The 27,904-nt window shown below is 54.9% G+C and overlaps 3 protein-coding genes across 4 annotated transcripts; 1 reads left to right on the top strand and 2 right to left on the bottom strand.

Moving 5' to 3' along the window:
- Positions 1–388: 388 nt before the first annotated feature.
- On the bottom strand, positions 389–1,791 carry LOC112897078 (skin secretory protein xP2-like). The gene is made up of 2 exons (XM_025965271.1): positions 1,637–1,791; positions 389–1,447 (listed from the first exon to the last, which is right to left on the bottom strand). Exons 1-2 carry the CDS (start codon positions 1,649–1,651, stop codon positions 767–769), a joined length of 696 nt encoding a protein of 231 aa, XP_025821056.1. The 5' UTR covers positions 1,652–1,791; the 3' UTR covers positions 389–766.
- Positions 1,792–19,956: 18,165 nt separating this feature from the next.
- On the top strand, positions 19,957–21,572 carry LOC112897928. The gene is made up of 5 exons (XM_025966333.1): positions 19,957–20,514; positions 20,649–20,757; positions 20,846–20,927; positions 21,110–21,167; positions 21,287–21,572. The coding sequence occupies exons 1-5, from the start codon at positions 20,020–20,022 to the stop codon at positions 21,431–21,433; spliced, it is 891 nt and encodes a 296-aa protein (XP_025822118.1). The 5' UTR covers positions 19,957–20,019; the 3' UTR covers positions 21,434–21,572.
- Positions 21,573–21,626: 54 nt separating this feature from the next.
- On the bottom strand, positions 21,627–26,357 carry LOC112897927 (COPII coat assembly protein SEC16). 2 transcript variants are annotated; one of them, XM_025966330.1, is made up of 6 exons: positions 25,429–26,357; positions 24,420–24,534; positions 24,162–24,333; positions 23,877–24,073; positions 22,449–22,583; positions 21,627–22,096 (listed from the first exon to the last, which is right to left on the bottom strand). In XM_025966330.1, the coding sequence occupies exons 1-5, from the start codon at positions 26,073–26,075 to the stop codon at positions 22,452–22,454; spliced, it is 1,263 nt and encodes a 420-aa protein (XP_025822115.1). In that variant the 5' UTR covers positions 26,076–26,357; the 3' UTR covers positions 21,627–22,096; positions 22,449–22,451. The 2 variants fall into 2 exon arrangements, with proteins under 2 accessions (XP_025822115.1, XP_025822117.1); XM_025966332.1 differs by having other exon boundaries at positions 24,420–24,531; positions 25,429–26,356.
- Positions 26,358–27,904: the final 1,547 nt, after the last annotated feature.

The following is a 27,904-nucleotide window of genomic DNA, read 5'->3' as shown; positions in this document are numbered from 1 at the left end:
TAGCATCAGCTGATCTGGTAACTTCGGTCTATGTCCTACTTCCTCTCCTCTTAAATTACGATATTTAGGATAAATAATTAACTGAAAAGTAAACCGGTTTTTTGGATACGTGAATGCCATCTGGACGAATTCAATGGTGTGCATGCAGAACCACACAATGGTTCGGACGTACTCTGTCCATCCGTTTTTCTAGATTTATAGTTTTTATTATGCACCTATATATATTATGTTTAAGTGTATAATAAAAATTATGAATCTAGAAAAATTAAAATAACTGATAATTTGAAACGGAAACGGAAAGAGTATTACTCGAGAAAGCGCCGAGCTTGCAGGGGAGCTGCAGACAGCACATCATGTAGCATAGTAGTTGTGGCTCACACGGTGACACTTTTAAAAGAAGGAAAAAGTGGATTGACTAGTAAAAAAATACACTGAAAAACATAGTGCACGGTACACGTATTAACCAACATCATTAAACGACAAAGAGCTCCAAGGCCCGGCCCCACCAATGTGCCGCCAAGCCACGCCACATCAGCACTGACGCCTGGCCCCACAACCCCACGGACACAGAAACACGTAGGCAGATACATTATTCAACACACAATTCGCCCCCTCACTACGGGGGCCCCACGTAGCTACGACACGAACGTGACGTGAACCCGAACGGCGACGGCGGCAACCCACGCCGGCGCCACGCCGTGCCGGGGTACGAGACGGCTAGATCAACGATCGCACGTGCGCGGCGGAACGTACATGCCCGCCACACTTACTCCGACTTGGCGGCGGCCTCGGGAGCAGGGGCTGCCACCTCGGCCTCTGCCGGCGCCGCCGCCTCCTCGACGGCCACGGTCTTCTCAGCGGCCGGCGCGGCCTCTGGAGCTGCAGCAGCAGGCGCCTCCTCCTCCTTGGCGGCCTCAGCCGGCACGGCCTCGGTGTCGGCCGGTGCGGCCTCTACTTCGGTCTCGGTAGCAGCCGGCTCCGCCTCCTTGGTCTCGGCCTCGGCCGGGGCTGCCTCTTGCTCTGCCTCCTTGGTCTCGGCCTCAGCCGCCGGATCTGCCTCGGGCTCGGCCTCTTTCGTCTCCGCCTCGGCCGCGACAGCCTCCGGCTCGACCTCCCTGGCCTCAACCTCGCCCGGGGCAGCCACTGGCTCCGCCTCCTTGGTCTCTGCCACGGCCGGCGCAGCCTCAGGCTCTGCCTCCTTGGTTGCTGCCTCAGCCGGAGCAGCAACTACCTCAACCTCCTTGGCCTCGGTCTCGGCAGGGGCAGGGGCAGGGGCAGCCTCTGCCTCGGGCTCCTTGGCGCCCTCCGTCTCGGCCGGAGCTGCCTCCGCGGCCGGAACAGCGGCTTCCTCCTTCGGGGCCTCCTCGGCGACGACGGCCGGCTGCTGGACGGCCTCCACCACCGCCGGAGCCTCCTCGGCGGGCAGCGTGGCGGTCGGGACCTGGACCTGCACGCGCGCACGGGAAGGCCGGGAAACGGTGAGCACGAGCTTTCGCTACGACCAGGAGCATCACGTACGCACAAACATTCACCGATCCACGCAAATCTCGATCGAAACAGACGATCGAAAGTGTCTCACACAGATGCAGATCAAAATCAAGATCGGAGAATCAGATCGGAAGGCGGCAGGCATTACCTCGACGGTGGCCATTGGTGCTGAGGTGCGGCTGCCGAGCTTGTCCGATCGACCTGTGTGTATGGCAAGCACTGAAGCTCCGAGTTGAGCAGAGCCTACCAGTGTGATCGATCGACCAGTGTGTGTTGTGATGCAGTGTGCTGAGGCAGAGGGGCTATATATAGACTGTAGAGGCCCCCCAAGGCCAAAACGGTCATTGCACGAAGCAAAAGGCAAGCCAGCCTCCGTGTCCGTGTCATGCAGAATTTTTAAAAAAAAATAAAAAAAGAGTACTGTATGAATCTTAGAGGTCCACATGGCAACATGCAACTACATTCCCGAATTGTACGTCCATCCAGGGCAAGTTGCTGTGCCGGATCAAAAGACGGCCATGAATGGTGCACGCATGGCAGGGAAGATGCATGCCAATGCTGCTGCTAGGGTCCGTCCAGATCACGGTGACGCTAGTACAGCTGCACTGCATCTCTTTCGGCTTTGGTCGAGGAGAAGCGAGTGGCTGTCAGGAACGGGCCAAGGGGATCGGAGCTGGCTGGCCGGCCAGGCCACGATGGCGAGCGCGCCTTTTGAGTTGTCAGGGTCTCTGTCCCGGCCATCAAGATTTCAAGGCCATCGTGCAGTTGTGCTCGCCGGTCACCGGCCAGTGAACGCGCCGCTCCGGCCGGCACACGCGTACGTCGCGTCAAACGCCGGCGCACGTTCTGCAGTGCCGGTGCCGCCGTCGATCGCCATGGATCCGATCGTCGTCCCTTCCCGGCCCTGATCGCATCGCCCTCCAGATCCACGCAGCGGGCTTCGTTGCTCGAGTAAAACTTGCTGGAACGGTCGAGGTGAATCGATGGTCTCGGTGATCGAAGAAGCAGCTAGCTAGGTGATCCCTTTTGTTTTGTGCGATCGAGAGATCGATCGATCGATCGGCGTCGATCTTGGGAGGATCAGCAGCACTCGATGGTGGCGTGGAGACAGCGCAACTTGATCGAGCTGCAGCAGCCGAGGAATGTGCGCTCCGATGGTGTGTCGTCGAAGAGCGTGATGACAGGCATGGACGTTTAGGGTGGATTGGAGTGGAGTGGCGTGCCATCGAAGCGGCTAGATAGGTAGGGTCAATTTGGCAGGTACGTGAACACACTGTTTGACGTGTGGAGATTACTGTAGGATTCACTTGAAACAAAGGAAACACATGGATGAATGCGTCTATGGCGTAGACTGCCCAAGTGTCGACGGTGCACAAAGGAATGTCAAGATCGTATCACGACGCAATGATGCTACCGAGGATTCTCTCGAAAGATGATGCCATCCCGATCCAGTAGTAGGATTGATTATTTAACATTGCACACACACAGAGAGAGAGAGAGAGAGAGAGAGAGAGGGTGAACCGTAATTAAAAGTTCATACAACGAAGCTTCTACTGGTAAAGAAACTACATGGCCATCCATCCATCCATCCATGCCGGCCATGGAAGGGATCGTTTTACAGCTAACACGGGATCGGAGCTCGCATGTGCCTGCTTCCGGCTGCGTGGGCAACAATGATTCCGGCGGATGGCCTAGCGCGGCCTCCGCGGTTGGATCGCCCAAACTTTCCGCCCCTTTTCCCCGAAAGCCACCGTATAAAATTGGAAGCCGGCGGCGCAAGTTGCCGTGCCGCGTCGACCGCCTGATCGTGATCGATCGAGCTGGCTCCGCCCGTGGGCTCGTTGCTCCCCGTTTTCCGGTGCCAGGAGAGATGGACGTCGCCGCAGCAGCAGAGGAAGAACCAATCGTCCGCCGCCTAGCTTAGCTTGCCCGGCCGAGCTCGTGCATGCACGCCACGTATTGCGTGTGAACTGTCGATGGCCATGGTGAGCGATGAGCATGTTCATGTTACCATGTTGCTTTGCTCTGTCAGGCAGGCTCCAACTGGCTGCAGAATTTGATTCCACGGCTCCTGGGAAAGGATTTCACTGCGGTTTTGAATTTTTTATGGTTCAAGTTCAGTTTCAGTCTTTCGGAGGCAGTGGAAAATGGGCAGGCAGCAGCAACTCCAGAGCTATCATCAGCCGGCAACGACACACAGTATCCCGCGGACTAAAATTTAGAACCATCACATCAAATATTTGGATATCAATTAAAAATATTAAATATAGGTAATTATAAAATTAATGGTATAAATGAAGATTAATTTGCAAGTCAAATCTATTAAATCTGATTAATACATCATTAGCACATGTTTGCTGTAGCGCAACATGATTAAATCATGAACTAATTAAGCTAAGATTCGTCTCATAAATTAGTCTACATCTATATAATTAATATCAAATATAGACTTAGGCCCTGTTCGTTTCCTACCCTCTAAACTTTAGACCCATCACATCAAAGAGAATCTTGCTATTTAGAAATATTAAATAAAATCTGTTTATAAAATTTTTTGCACAGCTGGGTGCTAATTCGCGAGACAAATTTAATAAGCCTAATTAATCTATAATTTGCCACAGTGATGCTACAGTAATCATCCGCTAATCATGGACTAATATACCTCATTAGATTCGTCTCGCGAATTAGCACTAGGGTTCTGCAATTAGTTTTATAATTAGACTTTATTTAGTACTTCTTCTCTTTGATGTGACCCCTCTAGAGACTTTAGACACCAGAAAACGAACGCACCCTTACCCCGTAGTCATCGATGCGCCTAGACAGTCTTTCACGATGCTCTTGGAACGATGCAGCCATGCAGGCTTGTGCGTGTCCTCTGTTTGCTTTACAGCGTACTACCGAATCGCTTAGCCCCTTGTCGGAAGAAAAAAATGATAAAAAAAGAAACAAAACAAGCAGGATTCAAAGCACGGGCAGAGTCCGGACTAACCTCCAACATGCCCTGTAGGGCTTTGATCGATTTGGTGCCAAAATCGCCGGGAATCAGCATGGCTGGCCGGTGGTGGTCAGGAGGAAGGACCCCACCGCCACCGCCGCCGCCGGCCACGATCGGCCCTGGCCACGGAGTCTCTGATGTGAGCGCGGCGTCTCTTTGCAACGAAGACGAAGACATGAGAGTGGGGCAACACAGTGGCGGCCAAGGAGTGGCTGCCGCAGGGATCAGGAGGGCGCTTTCATTGGAGCCGTGGCCGCCAGCGGCGCTGATGTGGCGACAGGTCATGGGCGGCGGCGCGGGACCCACGAGCAGTCCTTGGCTCATCGCTGAACAGTGGAAGGCACGGAGTTTCACGATGCCGAAGTGGCGTGCGGCAGCAGCACGCGAGTGTTCAGCATGCTCCAGTCGCGGTCGTCATGGAGCGACTGCCAATGACAGTGCTCTGTTTCAGAAAGAAACATACTGGTACTGTTTTTCTTACATATTGAAAAAAGAAAGAAATAAAGAAGAAGTTTTGATTGGTCTGATGAGTAGTTCCCGGTGGCATTTTCATCTGAATTCTTCTTTTTAGAAGATCTGGATTCATTCGTAAGTGAGGACCGAGGAGTGAAAAATGATATGCAATGCGTGAAAGCAAAGGAAATTATAGAGCTCAAACCACGCAGCTTAATTGATTGAAGAAATTTGGAAGCCGTTCTTACGATTTTAGACTTTTAGATTGAGACAGGAGTATGCATGCTATACTCCTATCACCTCAAAACACACGTGGGGTTGATATGGTTGTGAGCTGCAGTTTGATGGCCTACGTGCTTTCATCAACCTTGACGGGAATGACGGCACAGTACATCGTCTTCCCCTTCGCCTTCAGCGCACACTCCCGGCTACACTGGCTCCTTCCGCCCAGTCACCCGGCTATGGTTTCCGCAAAGAGGTCTTTGACCCATCGTCTACCGTCATATTAAGATCCCGATTGGTTTTCAATGGCTAAACTCTAATCCTATCGCATGAAAGAAAATTTTATCATCTAGAAGTATTTATTAAACTATCGCATACCACCATCACCGACCTACCCTGCTCTTCATGGACCTTCCCCATCATCAAACCCGTCGACTCTAATCTCGTCGATGATGGATCCTCTTCCAACGATATCTCCTCTTCTAATTTGGCGAATGACTTAAACATCACCATTTTTAAGCATCGCAAGCATAAAAAGTGTGGGTTGAGATGAGTGCGATTGTCGGTTCCGAAAATGACCGGCACCTAAATCTACTCGAAGTGTGTATCGTTCATCGTGATCGGATATGGCCTAGCATACTGTCGGAGGAATTCTCCAGCCGGGTGGCGGAAAGCACCCGCCTAATCCTAGTTAAGGATGGGTTTGGAGGAGACTTAGGAGCGCTCGATCGGCGAACAGATGAACGCAGGAAGGCCACAGAGATTTAGAGTGGTTCGGGCCGCCGAAGCGTAACACCCTACGTCCACTTTGGTGTTATTTTGGTTGAAGAAGCCTGGATGAAGCCTAGCATACAGCTTGTGCTTATGCAACCTGGAACTTAGAACGTCTAGCGTGAGTGTTTTTTCCTCCCCTTTATAGTCCAAGGGGGATGCTTACACTGAGCGGGACCCCGACATGTGGGTCCGGCCAACAGGAGCTTGTTCTACAAGAGATATGGAGGTCATCTCCTCGAACTCCTCTCCGTAGTCCTCTCGATCGGGGAGTTGATGTGCGTATCCATAGTCGGGATACGGCCGTGTACAGCCTTGTCTTGTACAGTGTTCGGTGTCAGCGTTGCCCAACAGTGAAGCCGTGTTGTCACTGTTGGGATCGAACCTCCAGTCAAGGGGCGAGCCAGCGCTGACTCGTGCCATGCGCACTGTTACAGCGCAAGCCTTAGCTCGCCTATTACAGACCATCATCACACGCGCAGCGCCGTGACGGGACTGCACACAGTCCGCGCACTGTGCGCGGTGATACGACGCGCCGCCTTCAGATCAGGCGGGCTTACCGTGGTGTCAGCTTACCTGCCTCGTGTGTCAGTGGCAGGCCGCACCTTTTGACCTTGGCGCGCCCAACTCACTACCGCATTGAATGCTGGTAGGTGGAGAGGCGACCCGTAAGGGGCCTCCGGCCGCAGGCACGCGGCGGGGTCAGCCCCGCTCCTCCCGCCGGGCAGCACATGGCGGCACCGGACCCCTTCCCGGGGGAAAGAGGGGTCCGGGGCCCCCGTGGCCGGCCGGAGCGGGCTGACCTGTGATGGTCTGGCCATCACACGTGGCGGCCCCGGACCTCCCAGGGGAGGCCGGGTCCGCAGGGGTTACCCGAGAGCTCTCCCGCCCACGTGGGTGTGCAAAGGCCCCGGACCTCACGGAGCTCGGGGAGGGTCCGGAGACCGTGGTCCCAGCAGTCAGGCCCGGAGGCCGTATGCCACGTGGCCCAGAGGCGAGGGGGAGCGTGGATTATGAGAAGTACCAGGGCCTGGATACCCTAGCAGGAGGTACCCCTATCTGTATGTACCGACAGAGGCCCCCGGGCCCACCTCGGGAGAGGGATGAACCCGCAGGTGGGGCCAAATCCCAGCATCGCGCCGGGTGTACAGCTCGTTCCCGCCAGGCGAGGGCACGGATGTCCTTTCGCCCGTAGCGGGAACCCCGAGGGACCCGTCCTCCGCGCGCATCGTGCGCGTCAGACGGTTCAGATTCTTGTCTCATTCGAACCCGCCGCGCGGCTCGGGCGGTTCGGATTCCGCCCTTCCCACGATCCTCCAGCGCCCACGCCAATGACTGGTGGACCCGAGCCCACCGGTCATTGAGTGTGAGGGTAGGGGAAGGCGGCGCTGGCGACCGCTCGGCTTCCCCTCGGTCGCCGCGGGACACAAAGGGAGGAGCAGTCTTTTGCATAAAAGGTATGCGCCGAAGGGAACGGCTACCTTTTCGCTCTCGCCAACAACAGACACCGTAGCGCCCCTTCGTCTCCGCATCCTTTCTCGCGATCAGCTTCCTTGCGCCCGGCACCTCTCTCTACCTTGCTCCTTCGCGATCCACCCCAACAATTTCCATGGCTTCACTTCCTTTCCCGCGCCGCTTCCAGACCCAGGATCAGCTGGACGCGGTGCGGCGCCTCCTAGGGTGGACCGCGCCGGCGAATGTCGGGAAGGTCAAGGCCGGCGAGGTCCCCCTCCGCGAGCTTGCCGCGGGGGAGTTCGTCCTCTTCAACTCGTACATTATGTGCGGGTTGGTTCCTCCGATCTCCTCCTTCTTCCTCCTGCTCCTGGAGGAGTTCGGCCTCCAACTTCATCATCTCACCCCCCACTCCGTTCTCCTCGCGGCGGTCTTCGCCCATTTTATGGAGATGTTCGTGGGGGTGCGCCCCTGCACCACCATCTTCAAGCACTTCTACTCCCTGGTCGGGACCGGGAAGAAGCGCGGCGAGATCGGCGCTTACTACTTCCAACTCCGGCACGGGATGTCGGGCGCCTACATCGCCGCCTTCTCCAGCTCCAAGTGGAAGGACTGGCGTGAAGGCTGGGTCATTGCGGTGACGGACCCCCACGACCGCCTAGAACTGACGAAAGGGGGCCCCCAGAGCGACCGGAGCACCTGGAAGGCCAGGCCGTCAATTCCGGTAGAGCTCGACCCAGTCCTGAACCGGATCAAGAAGCGGCCTGACTTCTATGATGGTGCTGGGCGACTTCCTGAAGCGACGAATCGCCCCCCTGCAGCATCGGTCCCGGATGGCCTACGTGTACACGGGGCTAAACGACTGCTGCAGGATCGCGCGGGGGCCCGGCGGCGACTTCACCCGGGAGGAGCTGGAGGCGGCGATCCGGGCGATGACCGGCGAGGCGTTCGTTCCAGAGTCCCTGGTCCTCCCGAGCGGGGTGAAGGCCCTGTGCGAGGACCAGGCTCTTCGGTCAACGGTCCTGGCGTCGATGCCGACCCTGGACGAGGGCGGCCTAGCGGTCCGGCAACTGGGGGGGGACCCCAACCGCGGGCTCCAGATCCCTGGCGCCACACCGGACCGCCAGCAACGCCCCAGCGGAGGTGCCGGGGAGCCGGGACCCAGAGGTCCGGCCCCCGGCGGGAAGGGAAAAGAGAAAGCGCCGGTGCCAGAGCACCGGCAGAAAGACTGTGCGGGTGCTGCCCCGGCCCAAAGGAGCGGCGAGGCTCAGGGGGCGGCACCCGAGCGGCGCAGCCAAGCCGAAGGGAGCAAGTCCCGGAGGCTCCAGCGAGGCGACGACTCCTTGGTGGGGGAGCCGGCGCCCAAGCGCCAGAAAACCACGGGAGTGGAGGAGCAGAGCGGTGCTGTTCCTCCTCTCCCACAGCACCGGCCTCCACCGGGACGACAGACTCCACCGCCACCACCACCAGGGCCGCGCCCAGCGACACCACCGCCGCCGCCCGAGAACAGACCTCCGTCCCCAACGCCGCCGCCAGGGTCCTCGGCAGGGAGGAAGGTCCCCCCGGCCGCCCGGGGCAGATGGGAGTGGTACGACTTCCCGTAAGTGGTCTTATCAAGGTTTTTCATTTTCTTCCTCAGCTTCTGGTGCTTAACCAAACAGGTGGTACGGCAGGCCGCAACCTTCAAATGCTTCAACTGGGGGACCCGGCCCCCAGCCAGCGCCGGAGTCCTCGGCATCGGCTCCAGCAGGGCCTCCGCCAGGAGCAGCCCCTGAAGCCTCCGGACCCAGTGGTCCGGGGCTGGAGGCTACCATGCCGCCATGTCTAGAAGCCGCCCCCCAGGAGGAGGCGATCAGGCCCACTGCGACGGCAGAGGCCCCGGCCACAGCGCCGGGCGCCGAGGTCGGGCCTTCCCCAGCCGAACCGGCAGCTGAGGGGGTCGCTGCTACGGCGGAGGCTGCTAGGCCAGAGGCAGCGGCGACGGCGGCACCGGAGGCAGCGGAGGTGGCGGCTCCGGAGGCAGCGGAGGCTGCGGCTCCGGAGGCCGCCGAAGTCGCCAGTAGCGCCGCCCCACCAGCGGAGGAGGAGGAACCGGAGGTGGTGCTGGGGAGGCCTCTCCTCCCGAGTACAGCGGAGGTCCCACTCCCCCGGCTCATAGCCAAATGCCAACAAGCTCAACTGGAGCTAGAGGCTGGCATGCGACGGGAGTGGGAGAAGCTGGAGGCGGAGTGCCAGCGGCTCTCCGACTGGGAGGTCCGCCTGGGGGACCGCATCAACACTGTCTCCGCCCGCTACGCCGAAGAGCGCGCCAAGCTCGCACAGGGACGCGAGCTCCTGCGGGAGGAGCTGGAGCAGGCGCGCTATCGAGAGGCAGCAGCGCTCGAGCGGGAGAAAGCAGCCAACCGGCGGGAAAAGGAGGCCCTCGAGGCGCAAATCGTCGCGGAGAGGCTGAAGGAGGCGGCGACGGCCAGGGAGCGGGCCGCCCGGGAGCTGGCGGAGGCGGCGAGGGAGGCGTTTACAACGGCCGAGGCGCAACAGGCCTCCCTCGCAGAACAGGTGGCGGCGGCAGCGAAGAAAGAAGAAGAGCTGGCCGCCCGAGAGGTAGAGGAGGTGGCCCGGCTGCAGGAGCTCCAGAAGCGGGAAGAGGCCGTAGAGAAGGAGCTGGCAGCCGGGTACCAGAGGCTCCAGGAGCGCGAGGCAGCGCTCCAGGAGAGGGAGGCCAAGGTGGAGGGGCTCCTGGCAGAGCAGCACGCCGGCGCCAACCGATTAACAAGATGGGTTGGCGCGGTGAACCCTCTGCTAGAGGCGCTCGGGGCCAACCCCATCTGGATGCCGGAGGCTCCTTCACCATACGGCGCCGCACTCCAGCTGCTGGACACCACCGCCAGGCGGCTACAGGATGCGAAGGCCGGCCTCCAGGACCTCCTGGAGACAGAGGGACGAGTAGTCGCTTGGGGGGTGGCGGAGTACATCCTCACCAGCTTCCGGAGCCATGATCCTGCCGTCCAGCTGACACCCGTCCTGGTCGGACCCCTCCGGGCGACAGCGGCCGCCGCGCGAGAAGGGGTCCAGGAAGCGGTGGACATGGTCGCGGCCCGCCTCCGGCGACGTCCCGAACCTTCAGAGAGTGGAAGTGCCTCCGGACCGCCAGAACAGTAGTGCTAGTATTTTTTAGTTATTTCTTTTGTAATATAACTTTCGTTATTGTAAGATAACCTTATAATATTACGCGTATTCAACGCAATTTTTGTGAAAAACTTAGCTGTTTTCCTGTTGTCGGCTTGTAAGGTGTTCTTGTGCATACCGAGGTCCCGTGTGGCCCCCTGGGAGGTAGTCGCGATAGGATGGGACTAGCTGCCATAGAACCGAGGTCCCCTGCACATGACTTAGGTCGACGCTTAGTAGACGTCCCTACGAGGTACCGGTCCGGCCAGCGAAAGCCTACTACGTTGCGTAACGAGTCAGAGCACCGGAGCCATAGTTCGGGATTCTAAGGGGTCCCGGCCCCCGGGTCCATTGTTCAAGGTACAACGATACCCGTCCTAGGGGGGCAGGGCGTGTAGGCTTAGGGTACGGAACCAGGCTAAGCGGCTACACAGCCCTGGACCCCGGCAAAGAACGAGCACGCCTCCCTGAAGCCAGTTCCCGGGTGCCCAGTTCCTTTTCTTCCGCGAGACAGGGGTCCCGGGCAGAGACATAGTGTAGCAACCTAAGTAGGACCTTCGACACGACACAGACGCGAAACACCACGTGGGGGGTTAGCGTAACAAGATGCGAAAAAACCTTAGAATCACATAGAGTTCAAGGACGCGTTTGAGAACAAATTTCCCCTTAAATGAATTGGTATAGAAGAGTTGTGCGATGTACGCCAGGGGCCGGATTTACGAGGGCGGACCTCTACCGCCCTGGTCCGCACGGCAATGCTACCAATTACAAAGGAAAAATTTCCTCCCAACCAGGTCCTAGGGATAGAACTTACGGAGGTGCTCAATGTTCCATGGATTGGGTAGTTGCATTCCATCCTCCGCAGCCAAACGAACAGATCCGGGTCGGCACACCTTTGTCACCTTGAAGGGCCCCTCCCAGCTGGGGGAGAGCTTGTGCATACCCTCTCGGTTCAGGATCCGCCTTAGGACTAGGTCCCCGACCCGGAGCTCCCTACTGCGCACAAACCGTTGGTGGTAGCGCCGGAGCGCTTGGTTGTACCGTGCGTTTCGGACTGCTGCTCGCCATCTGCGCTCGTCGACGAGGTCCACATCTTGACGACGCTCCTGTTCCTGCATTCCCTCATCAAAAGACCGGACTCGCAGAGATCCCATGGTGATCTCCGGGGGAAGGCACGCTTCGGCCCCGTAAACCAAGAAGAAAGGGGTTTCCCCTGTTGCCCGGCTAGGTGTGGTCCGGTTCCCCCATAACACACTTGGGAGTTCTTCAATCCACCTTGCACCATGCTTCTCAAGGTCACAGTAGGTCCGGATCTTGAGCCCTCTGAGGATCTCAGCGTTGGCCCGCTCAACCTGGCCATTACTCCTGGGGTGCGCCACTGAGACGAAACAGAGCTGAATGCCCATATCCTCACAGTACTCCTGGAAGTACTGGCTCGTGAACTGGGTCCCATTGTCTGTGATGACGCGGTTCGGGACCCCGAACCGGCACACAATTGACCTGAGAAAAGCAGTTGCTGACGCCTTGGTGATGTTGACCACTGGGGTTGCCTCCGGCCACTTAGTGAATTTGTCAATGGCAACATAGAGGTACCGGTACCCGCCAACGGCCCTAGGGAAAGGTCCCAAGATATCCAACCCCCATACCGCAAAGGGTCAAGAGGGAGGAATCATCTGCAGAGCCTGAGCTGGAGTGTGTATTTGCTTTGCGTGGAACTGACACGCTTTGCAGGACCTTACCAACTCAGCTGCATCCTGGAGTGCTGTCGGCCAGTAAAAACCATGCCGGAAAGCTTTACCAACCAGCGTGCGGGATGAAGAATGACTTCCGCACTCGCCTCCATGGATCTCCGCAAGCAAGTCGCGGCCCTCTTCCTGGGTGATGCACCGCATGAGGACGCCGTTGGCGCCACGGCGGTAGAGATCCCCTTCTACCACTGTGTATCGCTTAGCCATCCGGACAATGCGCTCAGCAGATGCTTGATCTTCAGGAAGGTAATTATCTTTCAGGTAGTCCCGGACCTTAGAGATCCATGCATCGGGACCTTTCTGAGAAACTGGGCGTGGCTCCCCGAGATCTCCGGGACCCTCAAGGGAGCACACGACCCTTGGCGGGCTCCACGGATGGAGCGCCGCCGGGACCGCCAGCTTCGAGGTGCTAGTCCGACCCCCTTCGCCCAGGTCGGTAGGCTGGGCGGAAGGCTTCAGCAGACGTCTCTGGAAGACGCCCTCAGGCACGGGTGCCTGGGTCGATGCGCTCACGGAGAGTGCATCAGCTGCTGTGTTGCCTTCGCGTGGAACATGTTGCAGTTCCAGCGCAACGAAGTCCTTCTCGAGCCTCTTCACATGAATGAGGTAGGCCGCGAGCTGGGGGTTGTTGCAGCAACACTCCCCCCGGACTTGCCTGATGATGAGTTGGGAGTCCCCTTTGACCAGGAGCTCTCGGACCCCCAGGGACAGAGCCGCCGTAAGTCCGAAGATTAAGGCCTCATACTCCGCCATGTTGTTGGTGGCCTCAAAATCAAGGTGCACCATGTACTTTAGCTGCTCGCCACGTGGGTCGATGAGGACCACACCAGCCCCGGCCCTCTTGCTGCGGGCGGACCCGTCAAAGAAGAGGGTCCAGTGAGGCCTGGTGAAGACCGGAGCCCTGTCCTCCGGACGCGGGGGGTCCGTCCCTTGGTCCGGTCCCCCGGAGGCGCTTGGTGCCGGCGTCCATTCCGCGATGAAGTCAGCCAGGATCTGGCTCTTGACGGCGTGACGCGGCTGGAAGTCGAGCTGGAACCCCGCGAGCTCTGCAGCCCACTTGGCAATGTTGCCTGTGGCGTTGGAGTTGTAGAGGATGGCCCTCAATGGATAGGCGGTCACCACCACAATCTTGTGGGCCTGAAAGTAGTGGCGGAGCTTCCTGGACGCAACAAGTATAGCATAAAGGAGCTTATGTGTTTCAGGATACCTGGCCTTTGTCTCATGAAGGACCTCACTGACGTAGTAGACCGACTTCTGGACGGTCCTGACTCTGCCAGGTGGACTGGATCCTTCAATTTGGGCTGGGGACCCTTCGGCCCCCAAGCTGCTCAGTGCTTCTCCGGGTCGGAACCCGGCCGGACCCTCCGAAGCAGAGCCGGTTGCTGGAGTGGAGGAGGCCGGACCTCCTTCTCCCGCAGGGGGGTCCACAGGGGCCCCCTGCGAGAGAAACTCGGACCTCTCGGTGACCAGCACCATGCTGATCACTTCGGTCGTTGCTGCAAGATAAAGAAACAGTGTCTCAGCTGGGTCCGGAGCGACCAGGACCGGCAAGGAGGTAAGGTACTGCTTCATCTCTTGGAAGGCACGTTCTGCCTCTTCAGTCCATACAAACGGGCCGGACCCCCTCATCAACTTGAAGAAGGGAAGCGCCCTCTCCGCCAGCCTCGAAATGAAACGGCTGAGGGCTGCAAGGGACCCCGCCAACCTCTGTACATCTTTGAGGCGTGCAGAAGGCCTCATTGTCTCGATCGCCCGGACCTTATCCGGGTTGGCCTCGATCCCCCGGTGGGAGACCAGGAAACCAAGGAGCCTTCCCGCCGATACGCCGAAGACGCACTTCTCGGGGTTAAGCTTGGTGGAACTCGCCCGTAACTTGTCGAAGACTTGAGCTAAGTTTTCTAAGAGGGAATTCGACTCTCTAGTCTTGACAACGATGTCATCAACATACATCTCGACTATATCTCTAACCATATCACCTAGAGTGATGTTCATCGCTCGAGCAAAGGTGGGTAGAGCATTAAGCAACCCATAAGGCATCACTATATAACAATAAAGACCATCCACTGTTACAAAAGCTGTGTGCTTCCTATCATCACAAGCCATCTTGATTTGGTGGAAACCAGAATAGGCATCTATGAAGGACAGCAAATCACACCCGGAGGTGGAGTCTACAATCTGGTCTATACGTGGAAGTGGATAAGGGTCTTTTGGACATGCCTTGTTTAGATTGGTGTAGTCGATGCACATCCGAAGCTTCCCGTTGGCCTTTGGGACTACAACCGGGTTGGCCAACCATACAGGATGGTAGACCTCCTCGATGAAGCCAGCCTGCAGCAGCTTGCGGACCTCTTCACGGATGAAGTTTTGCCGCTCGATGGACTGCTTGCGTGGCTTCTAACGGACCGGCCTGGCGTCGGGGTGGATCTTCAGATGATGCTCAATCACCTCCCTAGGGATCCCGGGCATCTGTGACGGTTCCCAAGCGAACACGTCAACATTTGCCCGGAGGAAGGCGATGAGCGCGCTTTCCTATTTCTCTCCCAGGTTGCCACCGATGCGGGTGGTCTGGGAGGTCTCCGCTCCGACCTGGACGGTCTTCACAGGAACATCGTCCGTGTCAGACGGACGGACCTTCGGTGCTTTGGCCAGGGCCTTGGCTCGTGAGGTCGAGGGGTCGGACCCCTGGGTGCCAGCTGCAGGGGCAAGCCCCGTAGCCAGCGCATGGAGCTTTTCGACCGCTACAACAGCGGCGGCCCGATCGCTTTGGACGGTGAGGACGCCCGCCGGGGAGGGCATCTTTAGGACCAGGTACCCGTAGTGGGCAACGGCCATGAACCGGTACAGGGCCGGTCTGCCGATGATGGCGTTGAAGGGGAGGTTAACTTCCGCGACCTCGAACTGCACGTTCTCGGTACGGAAATTGTCCTCCGTCCCGAATGTAACCGGTAAGGTGATGGTCCCTACTAGGTACACGGGATCGGGGCCCACCCCTGAGAATGGGCGTGATGGAGCCAGCTTGGACTCCGGGATCTGCAGGTGCTTGAACACCGCATAGCTGATGACATTGAGGCCGGCGCCTCCGTCGATCAGCACATGGTGAAGGCGTACATTGGCGATGGTGGGTGCCGTGATGAGCGGCAGCACCCCTGCACCCGCCATGTTCTCTGGGCAGTCGGATGGCCCAAAGGAGATGGTGATGCCCTTCCACCGCTGGTGGGGCGCCGCCCTCGGCACCCCTGGTTTCACCGAGAGGACCTCCCGGCGAAGGGCCTTCACGTCCCGTCGGGAGACGAGCTCCGAACTGCCACCGTACATAACGTACAGCTTTTGCGGCGCTCATCCCCGCCGGACTCGGAATCGGACTGCTGGAACAGTCCCTTGAGGTCTTTATTCGGGGTTTGATACCCCAACTCCCTCTCAGTCGCAGCTGCGTCGGCATCAGAGGCTTTCTCCTTGCCGGACCGCCGCGGAGGGGAGGAGCCTTCCTTGGAGGCTTGGTCACGCCTCTTGCTGAGGCGTTCCGCGAGCTTCTGGATCTCGCGGCACTCAGCGGCGCTGTGGCGAGCCCCAGGATGAACAGGGCACGACCCGGGGTCGGTGCGCTGCTGTCGTGGGCGCTTGCCGCGGGAGTTCTGGCCCCCGGTCGTTGCAGCCGCAACGGCCGGACCCCCGATCCGTGACTTGTCGAAGCCACGGTTCTTCTTGTTCTTCTTTTTGCCTCTGCCCGGCGCAGCGACACTGGGCCCACTCGTTTGAGCAGGTCCCGCCTGGGTTGCAGAGTGCCATGCACGGCCTTCTGCAGCCCGGGCGCACTTGTCCGCCAGAGCGAACAGGGTGGTGACGGCTTCCACCTGGTGGGTCGCCAGCTTCTCTAGCATCTTCTCGTCTCGGACCCCCTGTCGGAAAGCCGTGATAATAGATGCATCGGAGATACGTGGGATGGTTCCACGTACCTTAGTGAAGCGGGAGATGAAGGCCCGGAGGGTTTCCCCGGGTCGTTGCCTCACGGCGTGGAGGTGGGCCTCCACGCCATGCTGCTGGTACGCACTGGCGAAGTTCGCCGTGAACTGTGCGCAGAGTTCACCCCAGGACTGGATGGATCCCGGGGTAAGGTTCATGAGCCAGGTCCGGGCCGGCCCGGTCAAGGCTACATGAAAGTAACTTGCCATGACGGCTTCGTTACCTCCAGCCGCCGTGATGGCGGTGATGTAGACCTGCAGGAACTCTGACGGGTTGGAGGACCCGTCATATTTTTCCGGCAGGTGAGGCCGAAACTTGGATGGCCAAGCTACCACACGAAGGTGGTCTGCGAGCGCTGCACAGCCCACGCCCGATACCGGCGCCTGGGCTAGTCCTTGCGGCCTGGCCGCAGCCGCATCGAGCTCGGGCGCAAGGTCCCGACCCTCAATGTTGAGCCGTCGGTTGCGTGCTCGCTCGATGGAGATCCTGGCATCCTCTCCCGCATGCCTGCGGTTGAGCTCTGCCCGGAGGTTCTCAGTCCGTGCACTCCTTACTGATGGTGAGTGCACAGAACCGGATGCGCCGCCCTGGCGACGGCGCTGCCTGGATACAGACCCCCCCGCTGAGCCTGGGGAAGCCTGTGCCAGGTTGAGGAGGCGGTCGACGTCGTCACGCCATTGTCTGTGCGCGTCTGGCGACGCCGCCTCGCCAGGGGGGTTGCGGAGCAACGCCTTGGCTGCCATGAGGGGCCCGCTCGGTGGGAGCACCGATTGGGCCACGGAGTCCCGCTCCGCTGCGCGTGGTGGAGCAGCACGCGGAGCCACCCTGGAGGCGTGACGGCGCGAGGCGTGTGGCGCTGTCGACGCCACTTCTTCACCGATCAGGAGGTCATGCTGACCATTTTCCTGCGCCATTGAAGTCGCGAAGGTCGACTGAGCGCAAACCAAGTGCCTCCCCCTACCTGGCGCGCCAAATGTCGGAGGAATTCTCCAGCCGGGTGGCGGAAAGCACCCGCCTAATCCTAGTTAAGGATGGGTTTGGAGGAGACTTAGGAGCGCTCGATCGGCGAACAGATGAACGCAGGAAGGCCACAGAGATTTAGAGTGGTTCGGGCCGCCGAAGCGTAACACCCTACGTCCACTTTGGTGTTATTTTGGTTGAAGAAGCCTGGATGAAGCCTAGCATACAGCTTGTGCTTATGCAACCTGGAACTTAGAACGTCTAGCGTGAGTGTTTTTTCCTCCCCTTTATAGTCCAAGGGGGATGCTTACACTGAGCGGGACCCCGACATGTGGGTCCGGCCAACAGGAGCTTGTTCTACAAGAGATATGGAGGTCATCTCCTCGAACTCCTCTCCGTAGTCCTCTCGATCGGGGAGTTGATGTGCGTATCCATAGTCGGGATACGGCCGTGTACAGCCTTGTCTTGTACAGTGTTCGGTGTCAGCGTTGCCCAACAGTGAAGCCGTGTTGTCACTGTTGGGATCGAACCTCCAGTCAGGGGGCGAGCCAGCGCTGACTCGTGCCATGCGCACTGTTACAGCGCAAGCCTTAGCTCGCCTATTACAGACCATCATCACACGCGCAGCGCCGTGACGGGACTGCACACAGTCCGCGCACTGTGCGCGGTGATACGACGCGCCGCCTTCAGATCAGGCGGGCTTACCGTGGTGTCAGCTTACCTGCCTCGTGTGTCAGTGGCAGGCCGCACCTTTTGACCTTGGCGCGCCCAACTCACTACCGCATTGAATGCTGGTAGGTGGAGAGGCGACCCGTAAGGGGCCTCCGGCCGCAGGCACGCGGCGGGGTCAGCCCCGCTCCTCCCGCCGGGCAGCACATGGCGGCACCGGACCCCTTCCCGGGGGAAAGAGGGGTCCGGGGCCCCCGTGGCCGGCCGGAGCGGGCTGACCTGTGATGGTCTGGCCATCACACGTGGCGGCCCCGGACCTCCCAGGGGAGGCCGGGTCCGCAGGGGTTACCCGAGAGCTCTCCCGCCCACGTGGGTGTGCAAAGGCCCCGGACCTCACGGAGCTCGGGGAGGGTCCGGAGACCGTGGTCCCAGCAGTCAGGCCCGGAGGCCGTATGCCACGTGGCCCAGAGGCGAGGGGGAGCGTGGATTATGAGAAGTACCAGGGCCTGGACACCCTAGCAGGAGGTACCCCTATCTGTATGTACCGACACATACAATAACTCAAGATTTATACTAGTTCAGGCAATCGTGCCCTACGTCCAGTCAGGGGGACGTAGGGTGAGTCGGATGTATTGCTTTGAGTCCAGGTGCTCGTGAGAGTTGGGGAGTTACAAGTTTTTCGAGAGGGTTGTGAATCTCTGGGATTCGGTCCAATTGGTTTTATCTTATATCCGATCCGTCGTTTGCCTATGCGGCTGACTCTCCCTTTTATAGCCCAAGGGGTCAGCTTTACACGGAAACTCTGTCGGTTGGTGGAGAGAGAGAGTTTCTAGCCCCGTCGGTTGAGGTCGTCAGCTCTGCCAGTCGGGTCTGTCAATTTTGTCAGTTGGAGTCCTTCATCGACCATCGTCCAAATCCTGCGTCGTGGAGTGGTTGTCCCGTCTCGTCCCTGTGCGTCGTACTTCGTCGGCCGGAGGGTGAGCGCGTGCCAATAGGTACGATATGGCAGTCGCGCCCTGTCCCTAGCGCCGCGCCTTGTCACTCTGTTGTGACGGAAGCGTATCCGCCATGTTATGATGACGTTGCGTCCCGGCCCTTCGCGAGGATGGGCAAGTGGAATAGTGCCTCCTGTTGTGGCAACAGAGCGGACTGTACCCCTGTGACGGGAGTGGTTGACCCCGTATGATAAGTTGACTCCGGAGCTCATCCTTATCCTCCGCACCTGCCTCAGAGGCTCGTTGGTGCGTAGGGTATGGCTCCTCGACCGGGTAGCCGGTTAGGGATGTTGCCACGTGTAAGGTAGAGCCCGGCCGCAGTCTTCAATCGGAACCATAGTACGGATCTGGTCTCCGATCATCCCCCAGGTCGGGGATGCGAGCCATATTTTTTCTAACCAGCCGGTCAGTCGGGATCGTGAGCCTGGACGAAGCCGCGGCCCATGAAGATGGGCGTTCATTTCAGATGTTGTGTCTGAGCTGGTCCGAATGACAGTGGGAGGCGGGTCCACTAAGGACCCTGAGTCTCTAGACCCGTCAACGATCGAGTGAGCCCAAACATATTTGAACTATATATCGTATTTGCCGGTGGGTTGATTTAGATGAATCTACAATATTCCCCTTTTTATTTTATTTGTGTGTGTGTGGTGGGGGGTGCAATATCATGTTTTTATTTTTTATATTTATTTGTGCTTAGATATTAGATAATAATACGTGACTCACAAATTTACTTTTAACTTAACAAATATTTTTCTGATCATATATTTTATTAAGAGGTAGCTCAATAAATATAGCGAGGGACAAATCATCAAATCAAGCAACCTTTTCCTGTGGAAAGGACAACTGTGATAAAGAAAAATGAAAGTGTCGAAAAGAGGAACAGGTACAAAACCGTGACAAAACCATCTTAGAACTACATAGCTTAAACCCAATCTACAGTATCAAGCAGTAATCTGCCTCTTGCCCAAGCTTCAAAACGAGTAGGGGCACAGCTGATGCAGGCACGTTACCGATAGTAGAGCATGGAGCCCAAGCCACGTCTCGGGGAGCATCCTTCCTTCCTTACCTTGGCAACCCAGCCTTCCATCCGTGAGCTTGTTACACATCGGAGGCATGTATCCTTGCAAGGCCGTTCTTCCATCGCATGCTATCCTTTCCTTGTGAACCGAACGTTCTTCTATGGCATCGCCGGCTCGCCGGAATTCCAAAACCTGCTCGGTCACGTATAAGACGTCTGCAACCCATCCATCCATTCCACATTCAGACCTGTGATTTTGACCCCATGGACTCGACCCTGCCGCGTCTTCTTCCTCCTCTCCCGTCGCTTCATCACCAGCGCCGTGCGTACCGTCCGAAGATCATCCCAGGAGATCACGATGGCCCCGGCGGCGGTGGCAGATCGATGCCGGCGCGTGTCAGGACGACGGGCAGAGGAGGACGAAACGCCGGCAAGTTCCGCGCGAAAGGGCTGTTCGGCGCCGGCGGAGGCGGCGACGGGCTCCGGGCCGTGATGAGGATGGTGAAGCTGAACTCGGCCATCCAGAACCGGAGCGTCAGGGAGCTGCTCGAGCTCGTCGGCGACGAGTGCCTCTACTTCCTCGGCAACCTCCGGTCCGTTGACGTTTCCCAGCTGGGCAAGGTAAGAACTAAAAGATATCGACCGGCACTAATCCTAGAGTACAAATCCGAACTAGCAATTGCTAAAAACTTGTACAATCCTGCATCGGTAGCATGCCTGCAATCCTGCGTTCTGACCCGTGGCGTTCTTGGCAGGACATGTTCCTGCTTCTCCACGCGCTGTTGGTCCGGCACCACGTGTCGCTCGTGCTCAAGCCGTCGCCGGACGAAGCGGGCTTCGACCTGGGCATCAAATGGTCTCTAGGTCTGTCTGTCGAAACAAACTTTTCGTCAGTTTGACAGTTTCAGAACTGGACCACGAAACTGAAGATCTGGAACCGTTTCCTCTGCAGAGTGGAAGGGGCAGAAGCTGCCCTGGGACCTAGACTGCAACATCTCCACCACGCACGTCTACAGGGGCCTCCTGCTCATCAGGTAACAATTCTAGCGCCTGGTTTAGCTGAAAACCTCGGTAAGTTTGTTGGCGTTTTACCGTCTACATTGCCCAGTAAAAACCATGGTTTACGTTAGGAACAAATTCTTTGCCCAGGCGACAGGACTAGGGTAGCAGAAGGATCAAGAACTGACTGAATCGAGTTGTATTCCTAATGTTGCAGCCAAGTTAACAAGACCTGCGTGCCACTCCTCCAGAGGATTCTTGGGATCATCCAGCAGGCAAGCATGACAAACAGATAACAGATTCTGCAATAGCATTGCCAATAATGTAGTAGCAGTGATAACAGATTGTTTGTAAAAATGCTAAATAGCTCAAGATTTATCTGTCGTGACTGCAGAATTTGGACGCTGTAATTTTGACTATTGTCAACAAGGTCCTGCCTGAAGGTACCCTTGACGAGAAGAAGACCAGCACCATCATTTTCTGCGTCATCATTAGTCTGGTGGTCATGATCCTGTTCTACGCCTTGTTCAAGAACTTGTAGGTTCAGGAGAGCAAGGCACGATTATCCACTATTGTACAGTTACCAAAACCTTCTTGTAAATCATCAGCACATCAAGCAGAAACAGAAACACCAAATTCTGGACATGGCCAACCATAATGCAGCACATGTTGGATGCAAACCACTGCTCATGCACAAGATGGATGTGATAAAAGCATTACGAATGAATAGGGGGGGCAAAAGCTGAACATTCCGATAATAACCATCTAAACTGTATAAGTTAGGTATCACCTACAGGAACATAATACTGGAGGTACAGGTGTCTCAAGTCAACTAGCACTGTAAGAGGCTTTCTGGTAGCAAACTAGAAAGCAACTTCTTACCAGAAAACGCACCTACGGTAGCTGAATTTACATCAGGCAAAGTACATCAGCTCTGGCTGTCCTTTCAGCTGCTTTCTTTTAACAAACTAGAAAGTCAGATACACTACTACGTCTGACCCTTTAGCAGACATCAGACATTCAGACTAGACTATGTAACAACTCCCATTCCTTGCTACTGTGAAGAGATTACCCACCGTTTCTCACAGGTAAATCAGCCCAACAATAAGAAAGAGATAACAAACACTTTCAGCAGATTTCTGTTGTTTCATCAGTGGCCACTAACCAGGATGTTAGCCCAACTAGAGTCCAGAAGATGTTTCGTCTGCAGCCAAAAGTTAAACAACCACGCATTTCTGCATCAGCATATTAGATATACAAGCTAATACCAAGCTGCAGAATGAAAGAATTGGTACGATAAGCAGTCAGAGGACTTAACGCAAGAAATCTGGAAAGTAAGAATAAAATAATCAAATTTGGTAAGTCAACTTTACAGCACCAATTTGACTGCTTTCAATAAGACTCCTATTACTATTAACATATTTAAAACGGGGCAAACCAGGATTTGAAAGCAAGCAACGGCAAGAGGATGGATGTTCTCCAGCAGTACTAGGCAGGGAAAGGCCCCATACATATAAGGATGCTATTAGGGTGTAGGAGAAAGTCAAATAACTAACCAGTCAGATCTTGGCAGGTTGCTTGAAAAGATGGTCTGAAACCAACTCCGAGACACCATGAGCAGTAAGACTTTCACACCCAAAGAGTTCTTTAAGTTTTGAGTCGCAGAGTATCACTGTGGGATTCTCTGGATCCTGTAACAAAACAAGAAAAGAAAACCAATTAGGCGACCAAGCTGTTTGTACTTTTGCAGAAACCAGTGGTTGTACAGGGATTCCTGATCTGTTTTTTTTAAGAAAATAGATCACAGTGAAATAAGTACTCAGGAAGAGAACCAGCAAACATGTATTATATAACAGAGACAATTCACATAGCATAGTTTATTTTCCTTACAGAAAGAGTAGCCAGCTCTCATTCTAATAAAAAAAAACTCACAGGAAAGCTTCACCATCTATGAGTCAACCATAATGCATGTCTTCCTAGAAATATCTAGCAGTAACAAAAGCTTTGCATCTAGATATGTAAGCAGCCCAGAACACATAATTTCAATGTTCTCGCATATCGGATCATCTCCTAGACAGCAAAATGAAAAAGGTAAACAGAATGGAGAGACGTGAATAGAAGGAAGGATGCATTATATTACACCAAGGAAAAAAGTGAGGTTCCAGACTGGGGGGTAGCCAATAATATAATTCACCTAGTACTTTTGTTCAGATTTATCATTCCTAAAGCTTTAGGTGGCAAAATCATGACTAGTCAATTACGTATGAAAACACTAAAGGAAAAGAGGGACTTATATGGAACATGCTTTGCTTACGCTTCACTCTTGTCATAAGTCAAAAGGGTAGACAATAAATCAAATTGCATACACAAGCAACCTGCACATACTAGCATACTAAAAAATTTAATGATCTTCATATAGAATGTGATACTACATTGAAAATTGTACTAACCCGGTGTACCAGTTCTTTAACTTCAAAAATTAAAAAGCACATGGGAATATACACTCAGCAACTTGTATCTAGAGACAACCATATGATCTAGTTGTTCAACTAACAACCACCATGCCACCAACCAAACCCAAATCTAAGTAAGAAATAGCATGCACAAGATCTACCTAATAAAAAACATATATTTGTCGAGCAGGGTGTCCAACAGTCCAACTAACGAAAATTTTCATGAATTATAGAAGTTCTCAAGAATGACAACATCAGTCTAAAGCACGAACTTTGCGGTTACTAATATTGATGCATTCACATTTCCTTAAAAGGGAGATAATAATCTAACTTTCCAAAATAACATCTATGCCCTCTTTTCTGGAAGGATATTCTGGTACTATAAAACAGAGACAAACAGTTCCATTCACCCATAGTTTTCCAAGGCTGGACAAAATTACTTGCAATGCCAACTAGAAGTTTAATATTGCACACGACATTTCAAAGATGAACAGTAGCGCATAACAGTTCCGATAGTAATCATCCACTAACCTCTAGATTATTGCTTTTAATATGGTCCCATACACGCTTAACAGCCTCAGAATGAGGCATCTCTCTTTCTCCAGTCCCAAAAAAGGCGGCGAGAGCATCAGAAACGACAAAGGAAAGCTGCTTAACATCAGTTTCAACAGGAGAAATAGGTTCACCACCCTCTGGCTTCATTTTCTTTGACTCTCGTTTCGAATCATCTGCAGGAATTTGTACCACATGTTCGATAAATAAAATATTGGCCATTTCGTGACAATTTAGTTACAGTGTGGCTGGAGAAAAACTTACTTGTAGTCTCAAGAGGACGTATATGCTTAGATAAAAGCTTATTCATCTTGAACATGTCAGTGCTATCAGTCTCAAAAACTAATCGCAGCTCATCATTGCATATGATCTTTCTCTTATTGTTAGGATCCTGCAAGTTGTTCTTGCGGATGTATGCCCAAAGCTGCTTAACAATCTGCATTGATTAACAACAATGTCAGGTTTTATGCCATGGTGTAACATTTATACAAGATATTAGAAAGATGGGCCAAAAAGACGGACCTCAGTTCTAGCCATGGCTGGTTCACCAACGATAGCTTGCAGCTCCGGAGACACACCACAGACTTTGTTTAATCCTCCTGGACCACCTCTTCGTTTTGCTCCAGCACTAGCACTGCTACATTGACACAACAAGAACAGTAAGTTACCAGCAAATGACAGCTGACAATTGAGAACAGGTGACATATCCATATCTCCTGTTATTCAAGGGAGGGAAGTGCCCTTCAAGATTTATCACAAGCATTCTCACATGCAGACAGTTTGATATTTGCTGAAGAGTAGTATGGTTTTAGTACAAATAAAGTGTCATAAGTTTCATTAAATTGAATAGACATAGCAAACAAAAAGGTTCCTTTCTAGTTCCAGCTAGGTACCTAAACATAGAGCCAACTGTGCAAACCCATTTGTTAAGCACAATGACAGTTACAGGTAAGCTTCTTCGTTTGAAGCCGGTTGCTTGAAAAGCAAACATTTTGATGGGGAGGCGAAATCCATTGCTACACTAACGAGCTCAGAGGCTTTAATTCTGCATGAATGGTTGACATGACTACGGGAGCATTCAAAGGATTTCACAGGTACACTAGATGCAATCCCCTCCCCTAAGCTTGGAACCATGGACATTAAATGTCTAGTACAAGTAGACATGGCACCACAAAATTCCTCAAATGAACCAACTGGAGCTCTTGAAAACAAGTTCCTTCCACCCCACCCCACCCCACCCCACTAATCACTCCTATCCTGAAAAAATATTCCAGTCCACCAGAAACAATCAATCCCGAATCCGTACCACGATACAGAGGCTCTGTGACCACAACAACAAAAAAAATGTAAGCTTTTACAGTTAATCCCACTTCAATACACCAAACATTTCTGAAAAGGGGACAAAACTCACAGCCCCTAGAGATTTTAGGAGCTTAGCTTCGCGTAGAAGCTACTCCATCTAAACGAAACCGCACGAGCACGAAGCTACTCCAAACCCTAATTCGAAGGGGGGAATGAAGATAAGTGTCACCTGTCCTTCTTGGAGCCAGCTGGCGCCGCCGCCGCCGCCGCACGGGGACTCTCGCCCGGAGTGGCTGCCGCTGCAGAGGCAGCCGCCGCCGCGGCGGCCATCTGCTGGTGCTGCTGGTGCTGCTGTAGCTGGACGAGCCTCTGCAGCTGCGCCTGGTCCCCCTGCGGGAAGGGCTGGTGCCCGTAGCGGTACGACGCGGCGACGTCGAACGGCGAGGCAGGCGCGCCGGGGCGGTGCTGCTGGTGCTGGTACTGCTGCGAGGCGGAGAGGTAGGACTGCATCTGCTGCGGGAAGAAGTGGGGAACGGCCGGCGCGGGGGGCGGGGCGGAGGCCGAAGACGCCGCGGCGGCGGCGGAGGTGGAGAAGGGCAGCTGCTGCGCGGGGGCCTCGGCGCGGGCGCCGCCGCCGGCCGCGGGGTCGAAGGGGTCCTTCCGCGCGGCGGCGGCGGGGTCCGGCGCGGCGGCCGCCGGGCCGAGGAGCGCGACGAGGACGCTGCGGATGAGCGGCGCCTTGGGGGAGACGTCGACGCCGAGCTGCGCCCCGAGCTGGCGCACCACGGAGTCCGCCGATATCCCGGCGCCGCCCCGCGCGGCGGTCTGGCGGACGAGGGACTCCACGTAGTGGGCCAGCTCCTGGTCGGACAACATCGGGCTCGGGGAGGGGGGGAGGAGGATGAGGAGGGGGCGGGACCTCTCCTATCCTCTCTTCTCTCTCTCTCTCTCTCTCTCTCTCTCTCTCTCCTCGTCGGCGGCGGCGCGGCGCCTCCACGAACTTTTGAAAATTGAAATGGGTGGGGGGACGGGGGGATCTCCCTCCCAGCGGAGGCGCGTTTCGGTTTCTCGGGGGTGGTGGGGTGGGGGCTCGCGGTGGTTCAGGCGTCTTCGCCCTTGGTTTTGTGGTTTCCTCCGCTGGCTTGGCTGGGCTTGCGGTTTCCCGTCCGGATGGGGATAGACGAGGGGCGTTTTTGCGGTCGACCGCCTTAGTTTTTCTCGTGTTGACGATTGGGTATCTTGAGGACCTGTTGGAAAATTTGGGAGAGAGAAGAATATCCTTGGGAGTGGATTTTGGTGAGTGAAGTAGCTGCGTGATGCATCCCATCATTTTAGGAGACGAACAATAATCTTTTCCTTCGAACTTGGAATCGAGATAGTTTTCCACCATGAACTATTTTTCCACCATGTGGAATCGAGATAGCTACTTCGCTTGTTCGACCTATAATCCTATATGTATCTTGTTGAATGATAAAGTTAGCTAAGAGTTGAATTTGTAAAAGTATGGAAAATACAGGTGTTATTTCCAAAGCTTAGTTACTCTTTGATATTCCCGGTGGGATAGAGAATGGAATACAACATAATTTATGGACGGCTAAGATAAGTTACCTCTACAAAATTATACAAAAGAATAACCGACATGTAAAAACTAACAACTAATGTCAAGACGATGGATAGAGGATTAAATAGCGAACTCTTCTGCCTTACCATTGCGGCTACCTTTCTCCATTTCCTGTACTATGCAAGCCCCGACATTATTTAAAATAGCTTGCGTTACGTTACATGCTTAAAGTAGATTCCATTATCTGATGAACTCTTAAAGTTAAGAGGAGTCTGCATAATCTCATCTGCAGTTAATTTTTAAAAAGAGCTACGTAGTAGAACACCAGAAGTAATGTGGAAAAAGAAATCATAATGCAAAATGTGAAGCAAAACACTGCAAGAGGATATTGTGCAAGCATTAATAGTAAAAAAGCTCAAAAAAACTTGCATCACGTTGCATTAGCGGAGATTAAACTACGACATCACAGGAGGGTCTATGCCATTTTTTTGTGAGCTACATATATATATTTTTAAACGAATCATGCAGAAAAGAGGCAGAAAAGAGGGTGAATCCATATATAGAGTAAGATCTTTGCACAATCATAAGACAAAGAAGGTAACAAGCAATATGAGCATTTTTGGTAAGGTGTTTTGTGGAATCAAATTCTCACTTCAGTCATTTGTTAAAATAGTTGCTCAAACTTATATGTCACATTGAACATTTCAATTTTAGATGACAAGGGACCTTTGCATATTTCCTAGTTTCCCCCCGAAAGGATGTCTCCTAGCTAAAGTTTAAAGAGTTTAATACAGTAGCTGTGAAAGAGATACAGCTAAAGGTGCACCATCGGCGAATTCTAATTCTCGTGCTAGATTGCAACTCTTAATATTATCTCATTTCACATGTCATAATTATAGAACCTACTATAAACTAGTAGACTTGATAATCACGAGGGCGTGGAGCCACAGCAGCCACTCCCGGTCGGTATCGGGTGGACGCCCCGACGCGAGCACGCCGTTGCTCGGGCGCTGAGATCCTCGAAACCGCCGGAGACACGGAACAGTCCGTCGTCCCCTAGCCGGAGGTGCGACATGCGAGCCGAAGAACCGCCCGCCGCGAAGCGCAGCGCAGCCCCCAGCACCGCGTGCGCACGGGACACATG

The sequence above is a fragment of the Panicum hallii genome, chromosome 6, assembly GCF_002211085.1.
Source record: "Panicum hallii strain FIL2 chromosome 6, PHallii_v3.1, whole genome shotgun sequence".
NCBI lineage: Eukaryota > Viridiplantae > Streptophyta > Magnoliopsida > Poales > Poaceae > Panicum > Panicum hallii.
Note: the sequence above shows the minus strand (reverse complement) of the source record. Positions and strands in the feature narration are given on the sequence as shown.